The sequence below is a fragment of the Nannobrachium achirus genome (assembly GCF_963921795.1).
Source record: "Nannobrachium achirus genome assembly, chromosome: 14".
Taxonomy (NCBI): Eukaryota; Metazoa; Chordata; class Actinopteri; order Myctophiformes; family Myctophidae; genus Nannobrachium; species Nannobrachium achirus.
In genome coordinates, this window is record NC_137821.1 from 31,486,555 (window position 1) to 31,508,880 (window position 22,326).

General features: G+C 40.2%; 1 protein-coding gene across 1 annotated transcript; it reads left to right on the plus strand.

Moving 5' to 3' along the window:
• Positions 1–13,110: 13,110 nt before the first annotated feature.
• Positions 13,111–15,762, plus strand: LOC308298611 (transmembrane protein 272-like; the record flags this gene model as incomplete). The annotated part of the gene is made up of 3 exons (XM_080742254.1): positions 13,111–13,192; positions 13,793–13,999; positions 15,542–15,762. The coding sequence occupies 3 exons, from the start codon at positions 13,111–13,113 to the stop codon at positions 15,760–15,762; spliced, it is 510 nt and encodes a 169-aa protein (XP_080598380.1).
• Between the last annotated feature and the right edge of the window lie 6,564 nt (positions 15,763–22,326).

Sequence of the window (22,326 nt, forward strand, 5' to 3'; positions counted from 1 at the left end):
TCTATCAAACCAGACTGAGTATAACTATCTCATAGCTAAAGGTCTACATTCATAAAGTTTACTCTAAGCTAACTGCTGGTTAGACAATGCATTAATGAGCTCAGGAGCTTATCTACCCCCAAAAAAACAGCAGATATTGAAACTGCTGCCAACGTTTTTCATGATTGTTTCCCCCCACATTGTTGATGATGTTGTTATTGTTGTTGGTGTAGTTAAGTCTGAGTGTGTAGGGTACCTACAAAGCACTGTCTTTGTAACAAATACAGTTTGTGAATAAAAATGTTTGTTTTTTTAATTTTATTGTATGGTCTGATTTATTTTAATTTTGTAAGTGATAATTTTTGGCTCTGCATTGTTTGCAATATGTGATTAAAAATTGGGGCAGATAGGATGTTGCATTCATGATTTGTGCTTTGTTTTGTTGCTAAAATAGCCCCTCTGCAAATTTTTTAATACAATCGTAGCCAATCAAAATGGAATATGATTGGAGGCGGAAACGGGCAAGACCTATATGGCGAGTTGTGGGAAAACTATTTGAATGTAGTCAATGTACAACCTACAGCTCAAGAGTTAAAGTCCCACACTTAAAGCCTGTTATAGTGCCACCAGTAGGCTGATTTGAAACGTTTGGGGTAGAGGTTCTTCCTTGGCCTACTACTGGTTTGCCGAATATCCATGAATTCAAGTCTCCATGGGCTGAGTAGTCGGTAGAAAAAAAGTCATTTTGGGGGTGAATTATCTCTTTAAACCATCCTGGTCGTAATTATTCACATTATCGACATTGTGTGTATTTTGCTGACTGGTCTGGCCCCAACAGGGCGCTGTGATTAACAGATGGTCTGATGAGTCACTTCTGCCTGAGTAACCCTCATTAGACAGAAGCAGCTCCTCAGTAGGTATCATGTGTATAGGAGCACCCCCTCCTGTCTTTCTCATGTATTGTTTTTCCTTCGGTGCAAGAAATACCATAGCTGATCTACAAGGTGTTTTCTTGTTAGCTTGTATTGGTTGGATTGGTTATTTTAGCTTTTACTCATACGATAAAGAGAATTCATCAGCAACACATTAATTTAGCCGAATACAATTATAGCCAGGGTCTACACACAGAAGAATACTCAGTTTTAATCGCAGAGCATAGCCAAAATTATTTCACTGTCAGTTACAAATGGATAAATGAACACTGAGGATTTGGGGATCTATTATAAGACTTTAACTTGAACTGCATTTCACACTGTCTGTGATCTTTTGCCAGCAGTCCTCAGCAGCTGTGTAAAGCCTGTATCATAGTCGGGTCCGTGGTGGAAGGCTTTACACCGCGGTGTAGTCTTTACAAGTCTTTTTGAGTCATGAAACTACAACGTTACATCATTCCTCACGGTGGAGAGCTTTCCACCGTGAGTCCCAACACATCTCTCTGTTTTTACTATCAGACAGGCAGGCTCTACACCCCGTTCACTGATTGGTCGACCTGAACCGGTCTAGACGGGGTAAAGGACTTCACCGTGGGCCGTGACTATGATGGCCTGCACTTATTTTCTGACTTGAGGTGGAAAGCTTTCCACCTCAAATTTGCGGTGGATAGGTCTCCACCGTAGACTCTGATACAGGCTTTACTGTTAACTAAATTAACTGTTTTTGGTGTGCAGTCTGTCATTTGTCACTGCCGGGACCTGCAGATAATGTTAGAGAGGCAGGGGCTGAAATTTCCAAAAGGGCCTTTTGGTGAAAATATGGAAAATAGCAGAACTGCAAGCTCACAAGTTTGGAGGTCGGCTATTTTCTGTGCTTGATGATACCATACTGAACGAATACAGGAAAGGTCGACCTAAAACAAACTTGACCCAAACTCGTTTCCCAACGAGTCTGTGGCCTTATGCTAGATGCAGAATAGACCAAAATCTAATCTTTGCTTCTGGGGATCCCTGGAACAAAATATTTTGAAATAGGGGTCCATCCGTGGAACAAAATATTTTGAGATGTGGGTCAACAACACATTTTGGGGGTCCTTAACCACTGATAGGCACATTCTACAAATGTCTTCTAAATCCTAAGAGTTTTCGGGGGAAAAAAAACGTATGTTGCTATCATTGTTTCTCAAACTTTGTCATGTCAAGGACCCCCAGAATGATATGTACCTGTATGTATAAAAACGGCATTCATGGTCTGAAGAGGCCAAGAGGGCACGTTTACAGACAGATGAAAGGGCAGGGGCTCAGTCTATCTATGTGCTCGATGTCTATGTGTGCACATGCCTGCTGCTTAGATAGATAGATACCTTTATTTCCCCCTTGGGATAATAAAGGTATCTATCTATCTATCGATCTATCTATCTATCTACTATACTGTGGACAGCACAGGAGTGGATTACCTAACTAGGCCCAGGTCAAGGGGCCCAAGTGTGCCTGCAAAAGTTTCACTTATCGATATGATCTGCTCACAGACAGAAGGACAGAGGCAAAAACAATCTCAATCATATCTGGTGGAGATAGATCTCTCTCTCTCTCTCTCTCTCTCTCACACACACACACACACACACTGTCACACACACACACACACACACACACACACACACACACACACACACACACACACTCTCACACACACACACACACACACACACACACGCACACACACACACACACACACACACACACACACACACACACACACACACACACAAGGTCATTCAGAAATGCAGGCAAATATGTGGAATTCCTTGCAGACTCGCAGGCAACAAACATGCGTGCTCCGCTCCCATGGTCTTTTGTTTTGCAAGGTGCGGCTGTCAGTTCAGTGCCTATCAACCACAACCAGTTGTGTCCAAGTAAGGTAAGTGTGCGATTAACAAGATAAGTAGGAGGACTGTTCAAACAATTAATGCTTAGCCTATTCTCTGGACGCATGTGCTTTTGTCAGGTCTATGCGGTAAAGTTTAGACTTTAAAGAACAGACTATAAAGCTACGTTTTTGTTGAATGTCGCTCCGTTTTGTTGCGTTGAACAGATAGCGGGGCAGTTAAGGAGAACAATACTTCAGTTCTGGAAAGAAGCACCAAAATTTGACAGAGTGTACCTCTTGGGTCATTCTTTAGAAAAATCACATTAGACACTTAATTTTCAAAATGGCCGCCAGTTTTAAAGATGGCCGCCTTTCGGATGTTTTACAGTACGCCAGCCACTTAATATCGAATTTTCATAATATTAGAGTTGTTTTGTAGGTTTTACAACATCCTGAGTTCATTCATTACACTTTTAAAGCAGCCAGAATAACCTTTCTGACTTTTGGTTGGGGTCTTTCTTCACCTGGGACCCCACAGACAGACCCCTGAGCCTATTTCAGTAATCACTCTGCTCCTGCTCCAGAACAATGTTGAATTAGATCTGAAACATGCTCTGAAATAAAAAATGACTTGTAGCAAATAACAGAGGTCTTCCACGGGTGGTCCGGGACCCCTGGGGGGGGTCCTCAGAGCTACTACAGGGGGCCTGCTAAATCTCGACGAGATTTTCTTCTTTTTTCTTTTTTACATTTGAAACTTCGAATGTTTTTATGTATCCTGTATTGTACTTTGATGGTTTATTAGTATTCTCAGTATTATTTATAATGTTTTTTGTGTTAAACAGTTATGGTTGACAGCTGTTACAGCAGGGATTGCAATAATGAAGGTATTGCAACTTTTCACGTTGGGCGCAGAACAACATTTCCATTTATTGCACTGCACTCACACTGACCACACACACACACACACACACACACACACACACACACACACACACACACACACACACAGACACACACACACACACACACACACACACACACACACACACACACACACACACACACACACACACACACACACACACACACCTCTTTGTTATTGTCACCCCAAAACCCTCACCTTATCCTCACCTTATCCGCCCAAAGAGATTCACTACAATACAGTAATTTCAGACATGCAGGATATATTCGTCTTCATCATCATCATATTCAATGTCCAACCTAACAGTGTTGACAGTCTCCTCCATAGCATAGAGTGAAAGGCAGGTTATTTGAGCAGCTGCACCGTCCCTTACAACCTGCTTTGCAGACACATTTGATGAGCTCAAGTAGGCCTACTGCCTTTGGAGCAGGGAGAGCAAGAAACCTGACTGGAATATACCCTCCACTCTCTGAATTCCATCTATTTTCTTCGATTGGTGGAAGCACAGGGCAATTTGTCAGGTATGATTTATCCTGCATTTTGATGGAGTTGGCACAGAGGTAATGTGGTAGCAGCACGAGTTGGAGGTAGGATCTCACCCTCCAAGTTATTTGACAGAAATAGTTCCCATCAGAGTAATCCCAGGGTTGTTGGACCTTTTGAACTGTAAACATGGCATGCAAAATGTTCCGACTGCAATGTTGATGGAAGCTCACCATTTATAAGCTCAGGAGGAATGGCCAATGACCTTTCCAAGGTCCTTGAAGTGGTTAATGGCTTGGTCATCATCAAGTAGGCATTGATCCATGTCTTTTTGGTGATTCCAACAAATGTTCTTCCCCAGTCAGCACCTGAAAAACTATGTACGCAAAGGAACCCTTAACATTTGTAACATCCAATAACTTGAACTCACTCGAATATATCAATTTCCTTTTTTTGTACCCCAGCAAGGACTTGATAAGGAATCGGGGTATCAGCCTCTTCATGTGTTTGCACTTCCTAAAAATCATGTCCCTTGATGAAGGTATCATATTATGATGCCTACTTTGTCATACCTGACACATTGCCCTGAGCTTCCATCATTTGAAAAAAATAGATGGAATTCAGAGAGTGGAGGGTATGTTCCAGTCAGGTTTCTTGCCCTCCCTGCTCCAAAGGCAGTACTTGAGCTCATCAAATGTGTCTGCAAAGCAGGTTACAAGGGACGGTGCAGCTGCTCAAACAATAACCTGCCTTGCACTCCTCCCTGCAAATGCTATTGTGGAAACTGTCAACACTATTAAGGAGGACATGTATAGCAGTGAATTTCTCTGGGTAGAATTATTGACCTTGTGCTCTTTAAGAGGATAGGGTGCGGGATTTGGGGTGACGATAACAAAGAGGTGTGTGTGTTGTGTTGTCAGTGTGAGTGCAGTGCAATAAATGGACATATTAGTCTGCGTGCCCAAAGTGAGAAGTTGCAATACCTTAATTCTTGCAATCCCTGCAGTAACACCCGTGAACCTGTCTGTCTAACACAAAAATGTTATACATAATACTGAGAATACTACTAAAAACTGTTTCAAATGTAAAAAAGAAAAAAAAAATACCCATAAAGATTCGGCAGGCCCCCTGTGGTAACTCTGAGGACCCCCTAGGGGTCCCGGACCCCCTGTGGAAGACCCCTGGGTATTTGCTACTACTTATTTTTGCTTTCAGAGCCCAGTTACAACAACTTTAATGCTTCAGTTATGATCTAATTTAACATTGCTCTGGAGCAGGAGCAAAGTGATTACTGAGATAGGCCCAGGGGTCTGTTTGGGGGGTCCCAGGTGAGGAAAGACCCCAACCAAAAGTCAGAAAGGTTATTCTGGCTGCTTTAAAAGTGTAATAAATGAACTCAGGATGTTTTAAAACCTACAAAACAACTCTAATATTATGAAAATCGGACATTAACTGGCTGGCGTACTGTACAGATGCAGCCATCTTGGAAACATGGCAGCCATTTAGATTTTTCAGTGTCTAACGTGTTTTATCATAGGAACAACCCCTAAGGAGTACTTGTGAAAGGTTTTAGGTTTCTTTCCACTTGTGAAGTATTTTAGTGCAAAAATGCATTTATCTGCCCCGCTAAGACGCACATTTGGATAACACCTGTGTTACCCTACCCCCGCAGGTGTAGTCAGTTGACAGATAACTAGAGTCCTCATTTGCTTATGGGGAGCGTTTAGAGCACCTTTCCAACAGTAGACCAGGATACAGTTGAATTTGCTCAGGTAAATGCCATGTTTACTTTGTTTTCATGTATTCTTCTTCTCACTAGCTATGCTTCTATGCTTCATGTGCTCAATCTATTTTTCCTTTTGTTGTCAGGCTATTGGCTATATAATTGTATGCTATATCGTTTTAGAAGTAGCTATTCCAATGATACAAAGTCAGTCTGTGTTTCTCAGAATGTGTTTCTCAAACTTTCAAATTGCAAGGTCTCTCCTTGACTCTGAGAGTGTACAAATGGAACCAAATTGAACCTGTTCCGGTTCATTTGGTTCCATTTGTACACTGTCAGAGTTACAGATTTTTATGGGTCAATTTAGACTCCCCCTAAAGTTACCCACAGAGTCCCTGGAATCCACTTTGAGAACCACTGGGATAGACTAAACTGTTTCCACCAGAAGCCGTGGGTGGAGGATGGATTGCTACTCTGTGAACTTACTTGGTCAGACTGGCTTTTGCTGGAATGCAGTCCAACGACCTCATGGTTAATTCATGTGCAGATTGATGTGATGTGAAGTGTATTTATTTATTTAATTTTGTATTAAGCAAGTGCAATAACTTTAGTAGGCCTACTGATTGTATAAGGAATGGCTGATACTTTGTACGAATTAAAGGTAGGCCTAAAAAAAAATACAAATAAGAAAGAACATAGCCTATTAGCCTAGGCCCTAGGTTGTCTTAACATGTGAAAGATTTATAGAAATTAAAGAATATTAATGTCCAAAACTTAATTTTAAGTGACAGTGGATATAAAAAACTGGTCTTCAAGGAAAATAATAAAATAATTAAGTGAAACATATTTTGGCATTCCTTTTGATTTCCTTATGACTGACTGTCATCTGAGAAACGAAATTAAGCAATTATACGCTTGAATCATAGACTGTAAAAAAAATGTGGACGGTGCGAAGCCTTTGGTTTCTATGCGGCGAAAATGATGCTTTTTTTGTCCCTTGTATGGGTGTCGCCATCATTGTTTGAATGGTACCCCAGGAATCATAAGGAATCGGTGGTCGGAGCCTCCCGAAATAAAGCACATGAAGAAGAACACAGCCGGCTGGTATCAGTTTAGTTGGCCACACCCCCCGCAACTTTATCATCAATTTTAACATAAATGGGACCATATTTGCACAAAACGCATATCATGGTAATTGAAAGGCAGTTTTTCACTAGCGACAGGAACCATAAAGTATTTATGATGATGTTTATCAAGGTTAGAAAGTCAAAGGGGAAAATGAATGGGGTCCAGTGGAGAAAAAATCTTTTTGGTACCTCGCGGGGGGGAAACAGCGCAACTAGCGGCCAATCATGGGATCTTTCTCTTCCGGGAAAGCTTCATGAATAATCCAGCCAACAACACCCCTGGCTTGAATGCTTTACCCTGGTGCCTCTATGCTGGTGGCTCTGCATTTTCCTGACATGGTTTGTGTCTTTGTCTCTTTTAGAGAGAATTGGGTATCTAATTATGTTTTTTAAGCCGTACTAACCGCCCCGATATGTGACTTTATGTGTATGTCCATGCATACTGTACGTCTATCTATCCTTATGTCTCTTTCCTCATTGGACAATATTATGATGAGCACATGTACAGGGGGGAAATAAGTCATACACTGTCCAGATGTATTGTTACATCCCTATCCGTATGTCCGAAGTGATTGGACAAGATAATGATGAGCACATACAGTATGTGGGTCAGTGACGTGATGCCCCAAAAAATGTGTTTTTAAAAAAACTTTAAATTGCAGGCATAAAAGTTATTTACTTTTGTTCTACTCACTCTCAACCTTATGGAAATACATTTTGTTTTTAGATATTTTATTGGAATCAGACTTTATTCAGCAGTTTGTTGTACTTGTGCCTAAAATCGTCATATGGTGTGACATGAAAATAATTGTTCATAAAATGAAAATGGAGTACATCTTTCTTAAGTTACTCACTTTATCAAAGTCCTTTATCATAACTAACCAGTGATCCACTATAGTTTTTTGAAAATTAATTATATCTGTATATTTTTTTCATAATCGACACTCTGTGTGAGGCCCATGTTCATGATCTTACAACATATTTTAAATGTATTCTGTCAAAACTTTCTCTAAAATTACACAAATATTTGTGACTCTTCCTGATAATATTCTCTATGTAATCCATAAACATTTTTTTGGTTTAATCATTAATAAAGGTATGATTTTTCACTATTTGGAATGTCACACCAAATGATTTAGTGTCACACCGTATGATCATATCTTCATGTGTCAAAGCAAACTGTGTTTTAACCTACCTATTAGTGAGTACTGAACTTTACTGATTGATTAAACAATTACCCAGGATAACATGGCCTTAATATTTCTGAACAGGATATTATTGTAGGGCTTTAACATGGGATAAGAAAGAATTGTAGTAGTAGATGGATGATGAGGATGTGCACAGGAATGCTACGCACACCTAAGTCTTCTGCCGGCCCACGGCAGAAGGATCCTAAAGAGACAATAAGGCGCATAGCCACACTTGGAGCCAAGGCAACATTTTATTAACACCAATTAGTGGAAACAGAACTCAGCATTCAGGTAAGAAAAAAAATCCGAAGTCTCCTGAACTTGAACACAGCATTTTGTGTTGAACAAATGTAATTAGGAATCATGACATTACACCACATCTCCACTAGCTAAAGAGTGCTGGGTTGCGCAACTCCGAAAATAGCTGATCTACAAGCTCTCGCAGCACAACGTGTTGAGAGCTTGTAGATCAGCTATTTTCGCTAGTTTTGTCTCGGGTCCTACCTTAACACTGTCCACTGTCCAGTCCAGTGAGTGAAAGTACAAAAGTATTAGATCAGATTAGATTATACATTTAGACTGTATTGTACATCAGCCAGTCATATTTGGTGAGGGTAGCAAACCGGCTGCCTTGTTGCGGTTCTGCTATGCCACAGACAACCTCCTGCTCTTCGTAGAAAATGCAGTCTCGCCCCTTTGGCTCCTCTCTCCTTGCTGGGTCATTGTTTAGTTTCTCCCTGTACTTTCTCGTTCTCTCAGCACTTGTCATTTTCCAGCTGACAAAAGAAAATGGAATGTATAGTTTAAGACAAAGAGAAAATATTGTTTAGATTGAAACAATATGTTAAGGTTTCTGTGAAGGGGTTTCTGCTCTGTCTGATGAATTTGAAGTATCACTGAATGAAGCTAAATTACATTTTATGTAAAAATGTTTAAAACAAATGTTTAAATGTACAAAAGAAACATGGAACTTTGTTATTTATTGTTATATCTGTAGTTAAATACAGTATAAATCATATGGTGTGACAATCAAGTCATATGGCGTGACAAGCAGACATGTCACACCATTATGATTAAGTGTCACACCATATTACGTTTTCTGCATTTAGGTTTACCTTGAGGCTACTATGTACACATTAGCATGCTAACAGCATGCTAGCTATAACAAAGCAACCTAGATCTACATGGAAATATGACCAAAACTTCAAATAACTTAAGCTTTTTTTAATGAAAAGGTGTCACACCAACAGACATCCAAAGTGGTGAGTTTGTCAAAGTTTCAACAAGATGGCATTTCATGAAAATGTTAAAATCATAACTCACCTCAGACACCTGTCTTGCAGTTGTGCTGGGAGTGCTGAATAGCCTTACAGAAGAAGGACCTCTCTAGCCAATAGGTGTCCAAATAATTGCCTGTTTAATTTGTCCAAACTAGTGTCACACCAAATGATTTTGGTTTGGGGGACAAAATGTTTTTGATCAGAAATGACTGAAAACATTATGCTTTGACTTTGAAAAGATATAGGCTCACAAATAGACATTTTTTTAGCCTAAATTCATTTTCAAATGATTTTTAGCAATTCTTTTTCTTAGTTTTATTCAAGTTCCCACTTTGAGAAACAAGGTCAGGACAGTCACACCATATGAGTTTTGCTATGTTTGGTTGAAAATTCTGAAGAAATGAGGAATTAAATGTTTTAATCTTGAGTAAGTTCACATAAAGCTTAATGTCCTGCACAATATTCAGAAGGTTTTTGACAAATATATTTTTTATTTATACATGTTTGACACCGAGGACAGCGAAAACGTTACGTCACGTCACCCACCCATGTATGTCATGCTACTCAAACCCACACTGTTTCTTCAGGAACAGTATTTTCTAGTGTGATATGTGGAATCACCTTTATTCTATGACAAAACAATCTCCCATCCATACTGATGGGAGTGGTCTCTTGCAATTCATCCACATCCTCAGGGCACAAGAGGTCAGAGAACAAAAATAATGTATGACCTTCGTGGCCACCAGATCTCAACTCAAATGAAGTATGATCTATGAGATTTGTCTTGTTAGACAGCGCTCTCCACCACCATCAACATTAAAAACATGTATAATATAGAAAGAATGGTGTTCCATTCCTTCGAGATATCCAGAGCTAGTTATCCAAAGAGCCTATTTGAATGTTTCAATAACTTTGAGCGATCAGTGGGCCACTAAGCAGCAGTGTGAGGATAGTTGGATTTACATATGTCACTAACCCTATCATATCATAGGAAACATAGGCCTACTTAATACTGCCTTCTGTCTTAAAGGAGTTGTTCACCCCCAAAATGACTTTTCTTTCTATTGATTACTCATGCCATGGAGACTCGAGTTCAATAATATATATATCGTATATATTTTGTATTTGTTGTATTCCTAAGACAAAAATGTGATTATAGTAAATGTACCCCCAATGGGGGTAAATGTATTGTAATCACATTTTTGTCTTAGAAATGCTACAATAACCAAAACATTATTGAACTCAAGTCTCCATGCATGGCTTGAGTAATCAATAGAAAACATTTTGGCTGTGCACTACTCCCTTTAATACTACTATTGTAAATAGCTTTGCAATCTGACAGAATCAGCATCAATCAGCATAATACATCAAGAAAATATTATAACACAGAAACAAAGTGTCACCCAGCCTGTTCCCCGCCATCACTATCAGCCTATTGTGTGTGTGCTTGTTCAGTGGTGTGTATTCTTATTGGCTCTCAGGCACAGAGAGTTCTGTTGTTTCCTGTTCAGCCCGCCTGCTTAGTCAGTTGTCTTCCGGATCCCAGAGTGTATGGACCTACTGTATGAGTGAGCATTCCTCCGTCTGTGCCAGGGTCTGCTGACTGTGTACAGTGTGTGAGTTATTAAGCCTGGCTACCGGTGCTGTGTTATTATCGCCTGTTATTCTTGACTGTTGAGTCAGTGTACTGTTAAATCGTCGGTTCGACCAAGTAAAGCAATGTCCTGGGTAAATCCTTGTTGTGGCATTATTAACCACTCGCCTCCACCATCAAGAAATGCACAATGTCGCCTGAAAAGTTAGTCCACAACAATATATTTGTTTTTAACACTACTACTAGTCATGTTCTTTTGCAGTTACTAAGACTTAGAATGGCTCATGTCCCATGTCCCTGCAACATTGAAAGTCATTATGCATATGTTTCAAACATGATTTGTTCATAAAATGGTTCCTTGCACTAGGGCTGTTCCATTTGGCCTAAATCCCGATTTATTTATGAGAAAAGTTGATTTTCGATTCAGATTTTTTGGTAAAAAGAATATATTTTTTCAAAAATCATGTTTTCGGAAAGGTAACCGGTAACTTCAAAGTTTAATTGGCTTATTCTTTCCTAAATGTTAAAATCATACTATATTTTACATGCCATTATCCAAATTCCTTTTTCCTTTTTTACATTTTCGGAAAAATAAACAGTTTAGCTTTGAGGGGCCCACAATTGAAGTGAAAATCGATTTGTCGATATTCATTTATTTTAAATCTTCCAAACAAAAAAATCTGATTTCAATTTAAAATCGATTAATCGCTCAGCCCTACCTTGCACAATTCTAGTACATTTTATATGCCAATGATGCCAGTTCTGAGTAACTTAAGCTGCTACTAACTGTACATCCCAATTTTTGGGGTCTGTATGTCATTGTCAATGTATGAAAATAAAATCTACAGCTAATGCATTCTTGTATAGGCCTAGATGATTTCTATTTCTACTTCAGTTCCTTGACATGTTTTTTTCCTATCGGTTCCTGTAAGAATCCTGTCCCACCACTACGACTTTAAAACATGTTATTTCCTTTAGTTACACAATGATATCTTGTATTTCAAAGGCAAAGCTTATTATTTGCACACAACCTGTAAGTCTGCATGCCTTTTATGGCATCGACAGGGCAGCTAACTATCTATGATCAATGGTGGGAAAAGTACTCACATTTGTTACCTAAGTAAAAGTATCAATACTGTAATGTCGAAATACTGTTACAAGTAAACGTCTGGAATTCAACATTTACTTGAGTTCAGGCAGACAACTCTTGGATTAATTAGTTGATTCTGTCTCTATTCATTCCCTGTAAGCATAAACATTTTAGATAAGTTATATACCAGATAGAATTACAGGGAATGAATTAAGACCTCCAAAGGGGATCTAGAAACAGAGCCTACAGCTGGATGCTGGAGAGGTGGTGAGATTGCAAAACATCAGCAGCGGTATAGAGCGCGAGCAGAGAAGCCGCACAGCCCGGAGAAAAGCCAGAATGAAGACGTAGGCAGAGAGATTTAAATACCTGCCCTGATAGGTGAAGAGATCATGTGACTGATGACCTGATCAGGGAGGCACGCCCCCAGAGTTGTCTGCATGAACTAGCTACGCAAGCTGCGCCTCATTAAAAGTACAAAAGTATTGGCATCAAAATGTACTTGTAGTACCAAAAGTAAAAGTACTCATTATGCAGAATGTCCCATTTCAAGTTTTCAAATGGATACAAATCTTTGGAAAAGAGCAGATCTACAAGCTCACAAAGAGACGCATTGTGAGCATTAGACTTCCGTTACTGGTCAAGAATATGTTATGTGGAAAAGGTGACCTTACTATTATTGCAAACCATTTACACTGAACCTACAGTAGGTTATAGTATAGTTGTCATAGCTTGTTATACTTTTTCTTCTGTAGGCTAGAGTCATCAACGTTTACAATGTCAAACCGAAATCTGCTACATCACATCCAACATCCTCCTCAACCTCCGACACCCATACTAGGTGAGAAACATAAGCATGAGCTGAAATGTCTTCAATTATCCATGACACAGTTGGTGTTGAGTTTACTTGCAAAGTAAAGATGTTTTATAATGTGTTTCATCTTCCCATAGCGTGTTCCAAAGTGACGTTCTGCATCATGCCCATTGCTCAGATTGCGATAGGTGAGTAGAGCTGCACCTCGAGACCCAAAACAGAAATTTGGTGTCTCCCCGGAACCCAAAGTTAGAAAAATACATTCTGAATTAATCACTTGAGTTCCCACGCAATGCAACGCATTGTTAGCTTGATCTGCTACAGTATTTTCACAAATGTTTTAATCTTTTAGTAAATTTGTGAAATCCTTTTAGAAAAAACATTTTCTCTGAAACTCTTGAGGGAAAATAAATGGGTGATTTAAAGGGCCATACCAGTGGCCTGGCTGCCCTGGCATGTTTAGCCCATGTCATGGTTCTTGACATTACTGTGACCATATTTCAAAGCATACTGATGTTTGTTTGATTTTCTAGAAAGCAACTGCATTAACTTCATATTAGTTGTATCACAATTTCAAATTTGCTTGAGCCAGGTAATCCAACACAAAATATTATATTATATTATTATAAATTATATTAATTTATAATGTTAAATCCTTTCCCACCAAAGTTGGATACTGTCGTGATTTCACAGCTACATATCTACTCTATGTAATGGATGAACAACTAAATTGAAGCAGCCATGAACTCTCTGAAAGTGCCATAGACTCATCCTTATCCCTCCTACAGGTGCAGTGTACCTGGATGAGTGCCCCAGACAGCCCTACATCCCCATCTACTTGATGGTGGTGGGATGTTTTGGCCTGCTGCTGGCTGTGCTTTCCTGCTTGCCATGTACCCAGGAGCCCAAGGACGGCACCGTCAGCCCCCTCAGCCGATTCTGCACTACCTGGAATTCCCTGACCTCTCTTTTCCTCTTCTGCTGGTTCATCACTGGTGAGTTTGAAACCCCTCAGACGGGTGCATTCCTCCTCTGTGTGATCTCACATGCTACCATTCTCTCTCTCTCTATGTACCAGGAGCACAGCGATGGTCCCAGTGCTAGAATATTATGTTTTGGCTGTGTCCAGGGACGTGCTGGGCCCCTCCCTGATTCAGCCCGGGAAAAAGAGTTGGAGAGGCCCTCATTGCGCACTATGGAGAGAGATCTCTCTCTATAGCGCTGCTGCTACTCAAAGATTTGTGACAAAGTGACAAGCCAGTGGGCCAATTACAGAGTTATATTTCGTCGTTGTCGGGTGGAAACCTTGTATGTCCAAAACCATTTGTTTTGTATTTATCATTTTTAAAATGATTTAAACTAGTGAAAACAGCTGATCTACAAGCACACAACGCCTCGCACAGCGAGGCGTTGTGTGCTTGTAGATCTGCTGTTTTCACTACTTTTGTGTGACGGCCTTGTATGATGAAGCAGGGCTTTGCTTTGCGAAAAAAAATTACAAATTTGAAACGTGGAGATACGAGGTTTCTGCCCGACAGTGACGATTTACTTTGTTGGCCGCCCAGCCCCCAAAATGGACATTTAATTCTTTTTTTTTTTCCTCCTAATGGCCGGCCGGGAATGAATGAACCGGCCGTTCGGCAGTTGTCCCGCTTTTCCCAATGGCCAGCACGTCCCTGGCTGTGTCCCATTAGAGAACCAAACGCATTCATACTATTTGGTATCAGTGAAGCGGAGGACAAATGGTCAAGTTGGAATGTTGTCTTTTGCCTCCTTTCTCGTTGGACAATCTTATTCAGATGTAAGGGGAATGTTCCACCTACACACTCTCGATGGCCCTGAGAGTTATGTCTTATTTAAAATCCACTACTCAACCTGTGGAACAGAGAATAATTGCAATAGGAGTACTGATGTTTTGATCCAAAAATAGTATGGTTGTCTTTGATTTTCCAACACTTACTACAGCCAGGCACCCCTGATCTACTACACCATTACTGTATCACCTAATATCACCATGAAACGCAAAGCATGTCTTTATTTCATTTATGTTTATAATTATGAGGTTTCAGCTGATTGAGGGGTGTGTTTACAAGGGATGATTTGCAATAAAGTCAGTTTTCCCCCTTTATGTTACTTACCTATTGTGACCCCAGAAGAATTAGGTATTGTATTACTTTGTTTTTGGAAAAACTGAATGTCTGACTGCTTTTACAGATCGGTGAGTGGAAGGCGATATTTTCACCCCATTCCATTTGTTAGAAAAAGAACTTGAACAGACTTGACAATACCGATGTTCATGAAACTTGGTGGGAATGATTAACACCATTAAATGATTAAAGTTTGTGTTGAAAAGGTCACAATCGATGGCAAAATTGTGAAATGATATGTAACTACTCATGTGTAAGCTGGAAGTGACATATCTTCACAGTTGCATACTGTTGGCGGAGGCATGCAATCTTTCTAGTTCATTATAATATAAAATAACTTTTCAAAAACACAGGCATTCTAAAATATTTTTCCCCCCTCATTTTCTCCAGGTAACGTGTGGATCTACTCCATCTATGCGCCCAACTACAATAAGTCTTCAACGTTGAATTCAACGTCGTTGGATCAATATTGTAACAAGACTCTCTACCTGTTTGCTTTCTGGACCACTACTCTGGTCTACATACTACTGGTTCTCTTCCTGTTAGTTGGCTGTTGTGTCCTCGTTTGCTCCTTTCTCCTTAGCCGAGCTGACCCTGACGATGATCTCTAAAGAGGTCTGACCCCAGACATGGAGGAGGGTTCAGGATATATATCATGGGTGTACTGCAGGGGTCTTCCACGTTTTAAGGCCAAGGACCCCTTAGTTGAGAGATAGAGATGAAACAGAGACCCCCACAGCCTTTTCATAGTTTCATTGTTGGACAGCACTATCCTTAGTATATTTTAGATTCATGTCAATTTCAGATATTCAACCACTTGAACCACCAATAAATCCTTAATAAACCTGACCTCCGTACTTAGTCTGCTCTTTTTCCCCCTCTATACACCAAACCTCTTTGCTGAAAATAGCCGATCTACAAGCTCACAACGCCTCGCGTTGTGATGTTGTGAGCTTGTAGATCTGCTATTTTTGGCTAAAGTTATGTGAATATATTATGGACGCTAGGGTTCAAGTGGTTGATATATAAAAAAAGAGAAGTTTCTACCACACAAATATTTGGAGGACCCCCTTTAGTAACTTTGAGGACCCCCTAGGGGTCCCAGACCCTCTGTTGAAGACCCCTGGTCTACTGTACACTATTAGATTTCTATGGAATTAAAGAACTCTGGGTTTTGTATTATGCCTGATTGCATGGGTAGGGCCAAATTATTTGGGACAACAGGAGTGAGTACCAATTATGTGACACAAAGGTTGAAAATGGGTGACGTAGTCCTTTTAAATGTATGATGTTGGGGCTTTAAAGAAAAAGATTGCGCTCCACAGACACGTTGCTACTCCTAAAGGGTTTCCACAGTTTGTCTAAATGAAGTCTATGCTTTAGCTATAACAGTGGTTCTCTCGACCTTTTCAGGGACCCCTCCCCACCCTGACAAGCACTAGGAATTGTAGAAGTTTACAAGCTTGTAGATCAGCTATTTTCATTTTTTTGCCTCTTTCTTTTAATATTTATTTGACAATTTGGCCAATGTTTGACCAGTTTTTATAGGAGTTTGTTGATTACCTTTGACGCATTAAGTCTTTGAGCAGTGCCAGCTGCTCCACCATTTGACGAGTGTATGTATGTATGAGGCCACACACATACAATATGACCGACCGTATGCAGCCTTGAACAATGCACATAACTTATCAAGACAGATTCATTGCTACAGTGAACTATGGTATAGGACTATAGGCTATTCCCTATTGTAACTCTGTATTTGTTGATTACTTTGTTACTGTTTTACTGCATTCAATCTTGCTTCCAGTGACACACACACACACACACACACACACACACACACACACACACACACACACACACACACACACACACACACACACACACACACACACACACACCAGGAAGGAGGGGTAATAAACGCAGGACAGGAATGAGGGGTAGGCCTAATGCAACCTCCTGTGAAGTCAGCAAGAATCGCATTTGAACTCAAAGAAAACTACACAACTCTCACGGAACACTACAAAAACAATTTCTTGACCTTAAAGGAGTAGTTCACCCCCAAAATGACTTTTTTTCTATTGATTAGTCACGACATGGAGACTAGAGTTCAATAATATTTTTATTTTTTTGTCGCATTCCTAAGACACAAATGTGATAACAATAAATTTACCCCCATTCGTTCCGGATGGGGACCCGTCCGGAACGAATGGGGGTAAATTTATCCGGAATCAATGGGGGTAAATTTACTCGAATCAATTTTTTGTCCTAGGAATGTGACAAAAACCAAAGAATATTATTGAACTCTACTCTCCATGGCATGAGTAATCAATAGAAAAAGTCATTTTGGGGGTGAACTACTCCTTTAAAGTCACTGCACTAGGTGTGATGCACTGGGGTGTGATGTATTTCATTTCGTTTCCTTTTGTTAACGGTTAAAAAGCTCTTTAAAGTCCAGTCATGAGAATACTGAATGAATACATACATCGGATTGGCCACATGAAATGCATTTTATTTAAAATATTTATACGAGCTAGGGTACTGGAAAAGGTTAAGACAATACGGTCTACAATAATAAATATTCTATTTGTTCCATTCTTATGTTTTGTCTAAGTCTTCAATGTTTTTATCTTGCCCTATATTCAGCAAAGGCCCTATGAGTCTGGCAAAGTCTAAATAATTGTTCCTAAGGGTTAATCAGACACGTGAACAAATCTCACCAGATGTAATAATGCCTTTCATAGCGCTTTTCCAAGTGCTCAAAGTGCTTTACAATGGTTTGTTCATTCATACATTGGGAAGCAAAGTGGCAAACAGTTGACGCCAGCGTCCTCACTTCCCACATTCTCACACCAATGGTGGCAAATTAGCTGATGCCGACCGACTCATTGGAGGCAAATGTGGGATTCAGTGTCTTGCCCAAGGACACGACATGTGGACAGAACCACTGGCCCACTTAATTCGACCTGCTCTACCTCCTGAGCCACAGCTGCCCCAAATGTGGAGATAACCAATGGCATGTAGATCAAGTAACAGGAGAAGACAAAGACAATCTGCTGGACAGGCAAGGAAGCACAGTAGAATCCAGGAGTCATCTATGTTTTTCACCCCAAGAACCCCTATTAGCCGGGGACCCACAAGCCCAAAAGGAATAGGGTAGGACCTGTACTTTTTATTTCTGTTTTATCTATTAGTTTGGTCAATAAGGTCCACAGAATGAGAGGCCTGCTCTGCCGTAAACATCGCGAAAAAAAGTTATGGACATTTGTATATTCACTGTCCCATTGACTCCACTAGAAATATAGTCTGCTTTAATTAGCATGTGAGGGGTCAAACTAGGGATACTTCATGATTCTGAATCCATTGCAAGCATTTGTTTTGCATAAAAAACATTCCTTGGGCTAGATTTCGGCAGCCCAAAACTGTGAAAAGTGGAAAAAAAAGTGATGACTCATCACTTTTCACAGTTTTGGGGGGCCGAAATCTAGCCCAAGGAATGTTTTTCATGCAAAACAAATGCTTACAATAGATTCAGAATCATGAAGTACCCCTAGTTTGACCCCTCACATGCTAATTAAAGCAGACCTTTTTTTGTTTTTAAAATATTTCTAGTGGAGTCAATGGGACAGTGAATATACAAATGTCCATAACTTTTTTTCGCGATGTTTCCAGCAGAGCAGGCCTCTCATTGGACCTTAATGGTAATAGATAAAACAGAAATAAAAAGTACGGCAGAAAATCACAGGTCCCCTCCCATTTTGGTGACTGGGTCCCCGGCTATATATGGTATCTCTCTGAGAGAGATACTATATATTGTATAAAATTGTGTTGAAGATAAAACCCTTTCATAGACTACATATATACTGTAGCTTCATGGACTTCATCTGTGTTGTGTAAATTAATGTGTGTGTCTGTTTACACATCTTTTCTATTAATGTTGGATTCATGTTCATGTGTATTCTCAGATATTTAAAGTAGTAATTCACCCCAAAATTACTTATTTTCTATCAATGAAGCCTCGAATTCATAGCGATTGTTGTTGTCGTATTCCTTAGTCAATAATTTGTTGACCGTGTCATTGGTGAGTAGGAGACTGAGTCTCTGCCGCCGGTCATCAAATGATTGGCTTAGGAATGTGACAAACACAAAACTCATGATTTCTTTTGGGGGGTAAACTACTCCTTTAACCACTTAAACCCCTCAATATTACTTTCTAAACTTGACCTTTGGCTCTGTACTTGTTGATCCGCTATTAACGGATGCTGTTCAAGTGGTAAAAAAAAAAAAATATATATATATATATATATATATATATATATATATATATATATATATATATATATATATATATCCTATCACACACATAGCCTCCAAAATCATGAGTGATGTCATGTGATTATAAATAAATGTTCATCTTGTTTGGCCTCTTCCCCTGTAGGCTTGCTCACTGATACAATAGGAAGTGCAACATGCTGTATACAGGGGATGCAGAGTAATATGAGGGTTTAGGAAGAGCATAGCATACACATCAAAATATGAATTCATTTCACTTTGAAAGTAAAGTGTTACCAACGTAACATAACACACAGACAACTTCATAATATAATAGTTTTTTTTCCCAATAAAATAGATTTTAGAGCTGTCTTATTCTGTAGTAACCTGACTTTCGCCAGATAGTTGCAGCAGTGCATAACGCTCTGCCTTACATCTGGGATCTCTCGGCCAGACTCTATGTAAGGGGCGGGCCATTTTTTTAATTTCTGTAGCAGGTGATTGGATGTGGCCGTTTCTATCACAGTCTGGGAGTGCCAACTCCAACCACTCATATTGGCCTGTCTGCATGACGTTGCAGACAGGCAACGTCATGCACTCAGGCAACGTCACTCTATTGGCTCAGAGCCGCTCAGAGCCCGCCCATAGCTGCCGCTGATTGGTCCGGCCCGGGACTTTACGAGTGTTATCAACGCTGGCGGACCGAGCCCAGATGGTAAAGCAATGCAACGCAATGCTGCCACCATCTGGCGAAAGTCAGGTATATTCTGTAGCCCATCTATGGGGTAAATACTTTCTGAGCTGCAGTGGAATAGTTCTTACAATACCACTGGTTGGCCACCAGGTAGAAGTAGTGACAAAGCCTCTGCCACTGCTACCAGGGGAATAAAGGGTGGAAAAAAGATGTTTATTATGTTCTATTCTGCTCAAAGGTGCAGTCGCGAAAGTGTTAAATAGTAATTGTCCCCCTTCCTAATGAATGAATTATCATTGTAGTGAAGACGATCTGTAAGCTCAATTGTAAATTGTACATTGAACATTGAAAACGTATAGATCACAATTGATTAGAGTTGTTGCCCCTCAGGGCAACCACACTGTAGTACTTTATTCCATCTTCCTTCCATCGTTCCATTAATTTGTGTGTTTCCCCATGCTATTTGTTGCCATTTGTGTCATAAGACAAAGGAACTCAAGAAGCTCTTGAAGAAACTGAATACAGAGTCTTTTTTTTTTTTTTTTTTACTTGCAAAGCTTATAGGGTCCCAGAAGTACTTACGTATGTTTAGGTGCATATACACCTGAATCGACTCTAGACTTTCAGCCTCAGCCTGGTCTGGCATCTGTTGAGAAGGAGCACAAAAAGGGACTGGACAAGTAAAGCTGATTTATGTCAGTTGAGATAAAGGGCTCTATTTTGATTGTCTTAAGTACCAGCTCTTATGCCTTAACTTAAAGGCCTGTCCATACTTTCTCCGACCACCAAACTTTTCGTCGGAAAGGTCTGGTTCAACTACAAAATGACATCACTCGCATCTTCTGAAAAGCATTACCCCTAATTAGAGTTCAGAAAACTGCACGTTGGAATGGTCGGAGACAGTATGGACAGGCCTTTAAGTTAAGGCATAAGAGATGGTACTTATCACAATCGAGCCCAAAAAAGTGTTAAAAGTGTCCAATAGTGATAATGACAACTAAATTATAATAAGACTCAATCATATTCCATGATCCACAGCCTCACCATCAGACCTCACCTCTGCATCAAACTATTGTCACTCTGGGAAAGGATTACTTTCTAAAATAATTAATACATGGGATATAAACAAAATACCCATCAACCTATAAGTCATTTGAACCTCATACTGTATATCGGCATCGTGTTATTGCTGAAGGGAGTGACACAAAGTAACTCATATTCACCTCATACATTCAAAATTACCCATCAAATCCTCAGTTTTCAGTACAGCACCTGTTCACCTTCATGGAAACCACAACTATTAAAGCTACATTGATAAACTAGTTTAGCTAAGAACTTATTCTCCTCGTGTCCTCAAGTAACACTGTCCTCTGAAAAGCCATCTGTCTTTAAATAATATGTAAATATAACCATATGAAGTAAAATACACACCCATTCACCTTTGCAGTGTTGCAATGTAAGATGGAAGCACTGTCTGTACCAATAAAATAATTTAGATATTCTTTTTGACAAGGGTCTCCTTTTGGAATGTGTGGCGCAGTGGAATAGTAGACACTGTATGTCACATCAAGAGTCCATTAGTACCAAGCCCCCAGAACGGCTTGTACATATTGAAGCCATCGACCATAGTGGCCAAAGCACATCCAGATGTGCCAATATCCCCCACAATGCACCTGGATTCAGCTTCTTCCAGGTGCTTCAAAAAACCACTGAGCACTTGCATTGAAATGAATAGCTGGGGGCGGGGCTATCCGCTCTCTATTATATATATATATATATATGTAACGGAGGTGATCCGAACCACCCCACCCGGCTTCGAACCCGGGTATCCGGCGTGTAAGTCCAATATCTTAACCATCACGCCAAAGGGATATCCCTATGGAACGAGAGCAGATACTAGACTTTTGACGCTTCAGGCTGGGGCTGCGACTCTCTCCGCCACACTCACCCCCCTTTGACCTCCTCCTACGGGGAAGCCCGGTTCCGGGTCACGGCACCCATGTAACGGAGGTGATCCGAACCTCCCCACCCGGTTTCGAACCCGGGTCTCCCGCGTGAAAGTCCAATATCTTAACCATCACTCCAAAGGGATATCCCTATGGAACGAGAGCAGATACTAGACTTTTGAGGCTTCAGGCTGGGGCTGCGACTCTCTCCGCCACATATATATATATATATATATATATACTCTATGATTAGTACTTTATAC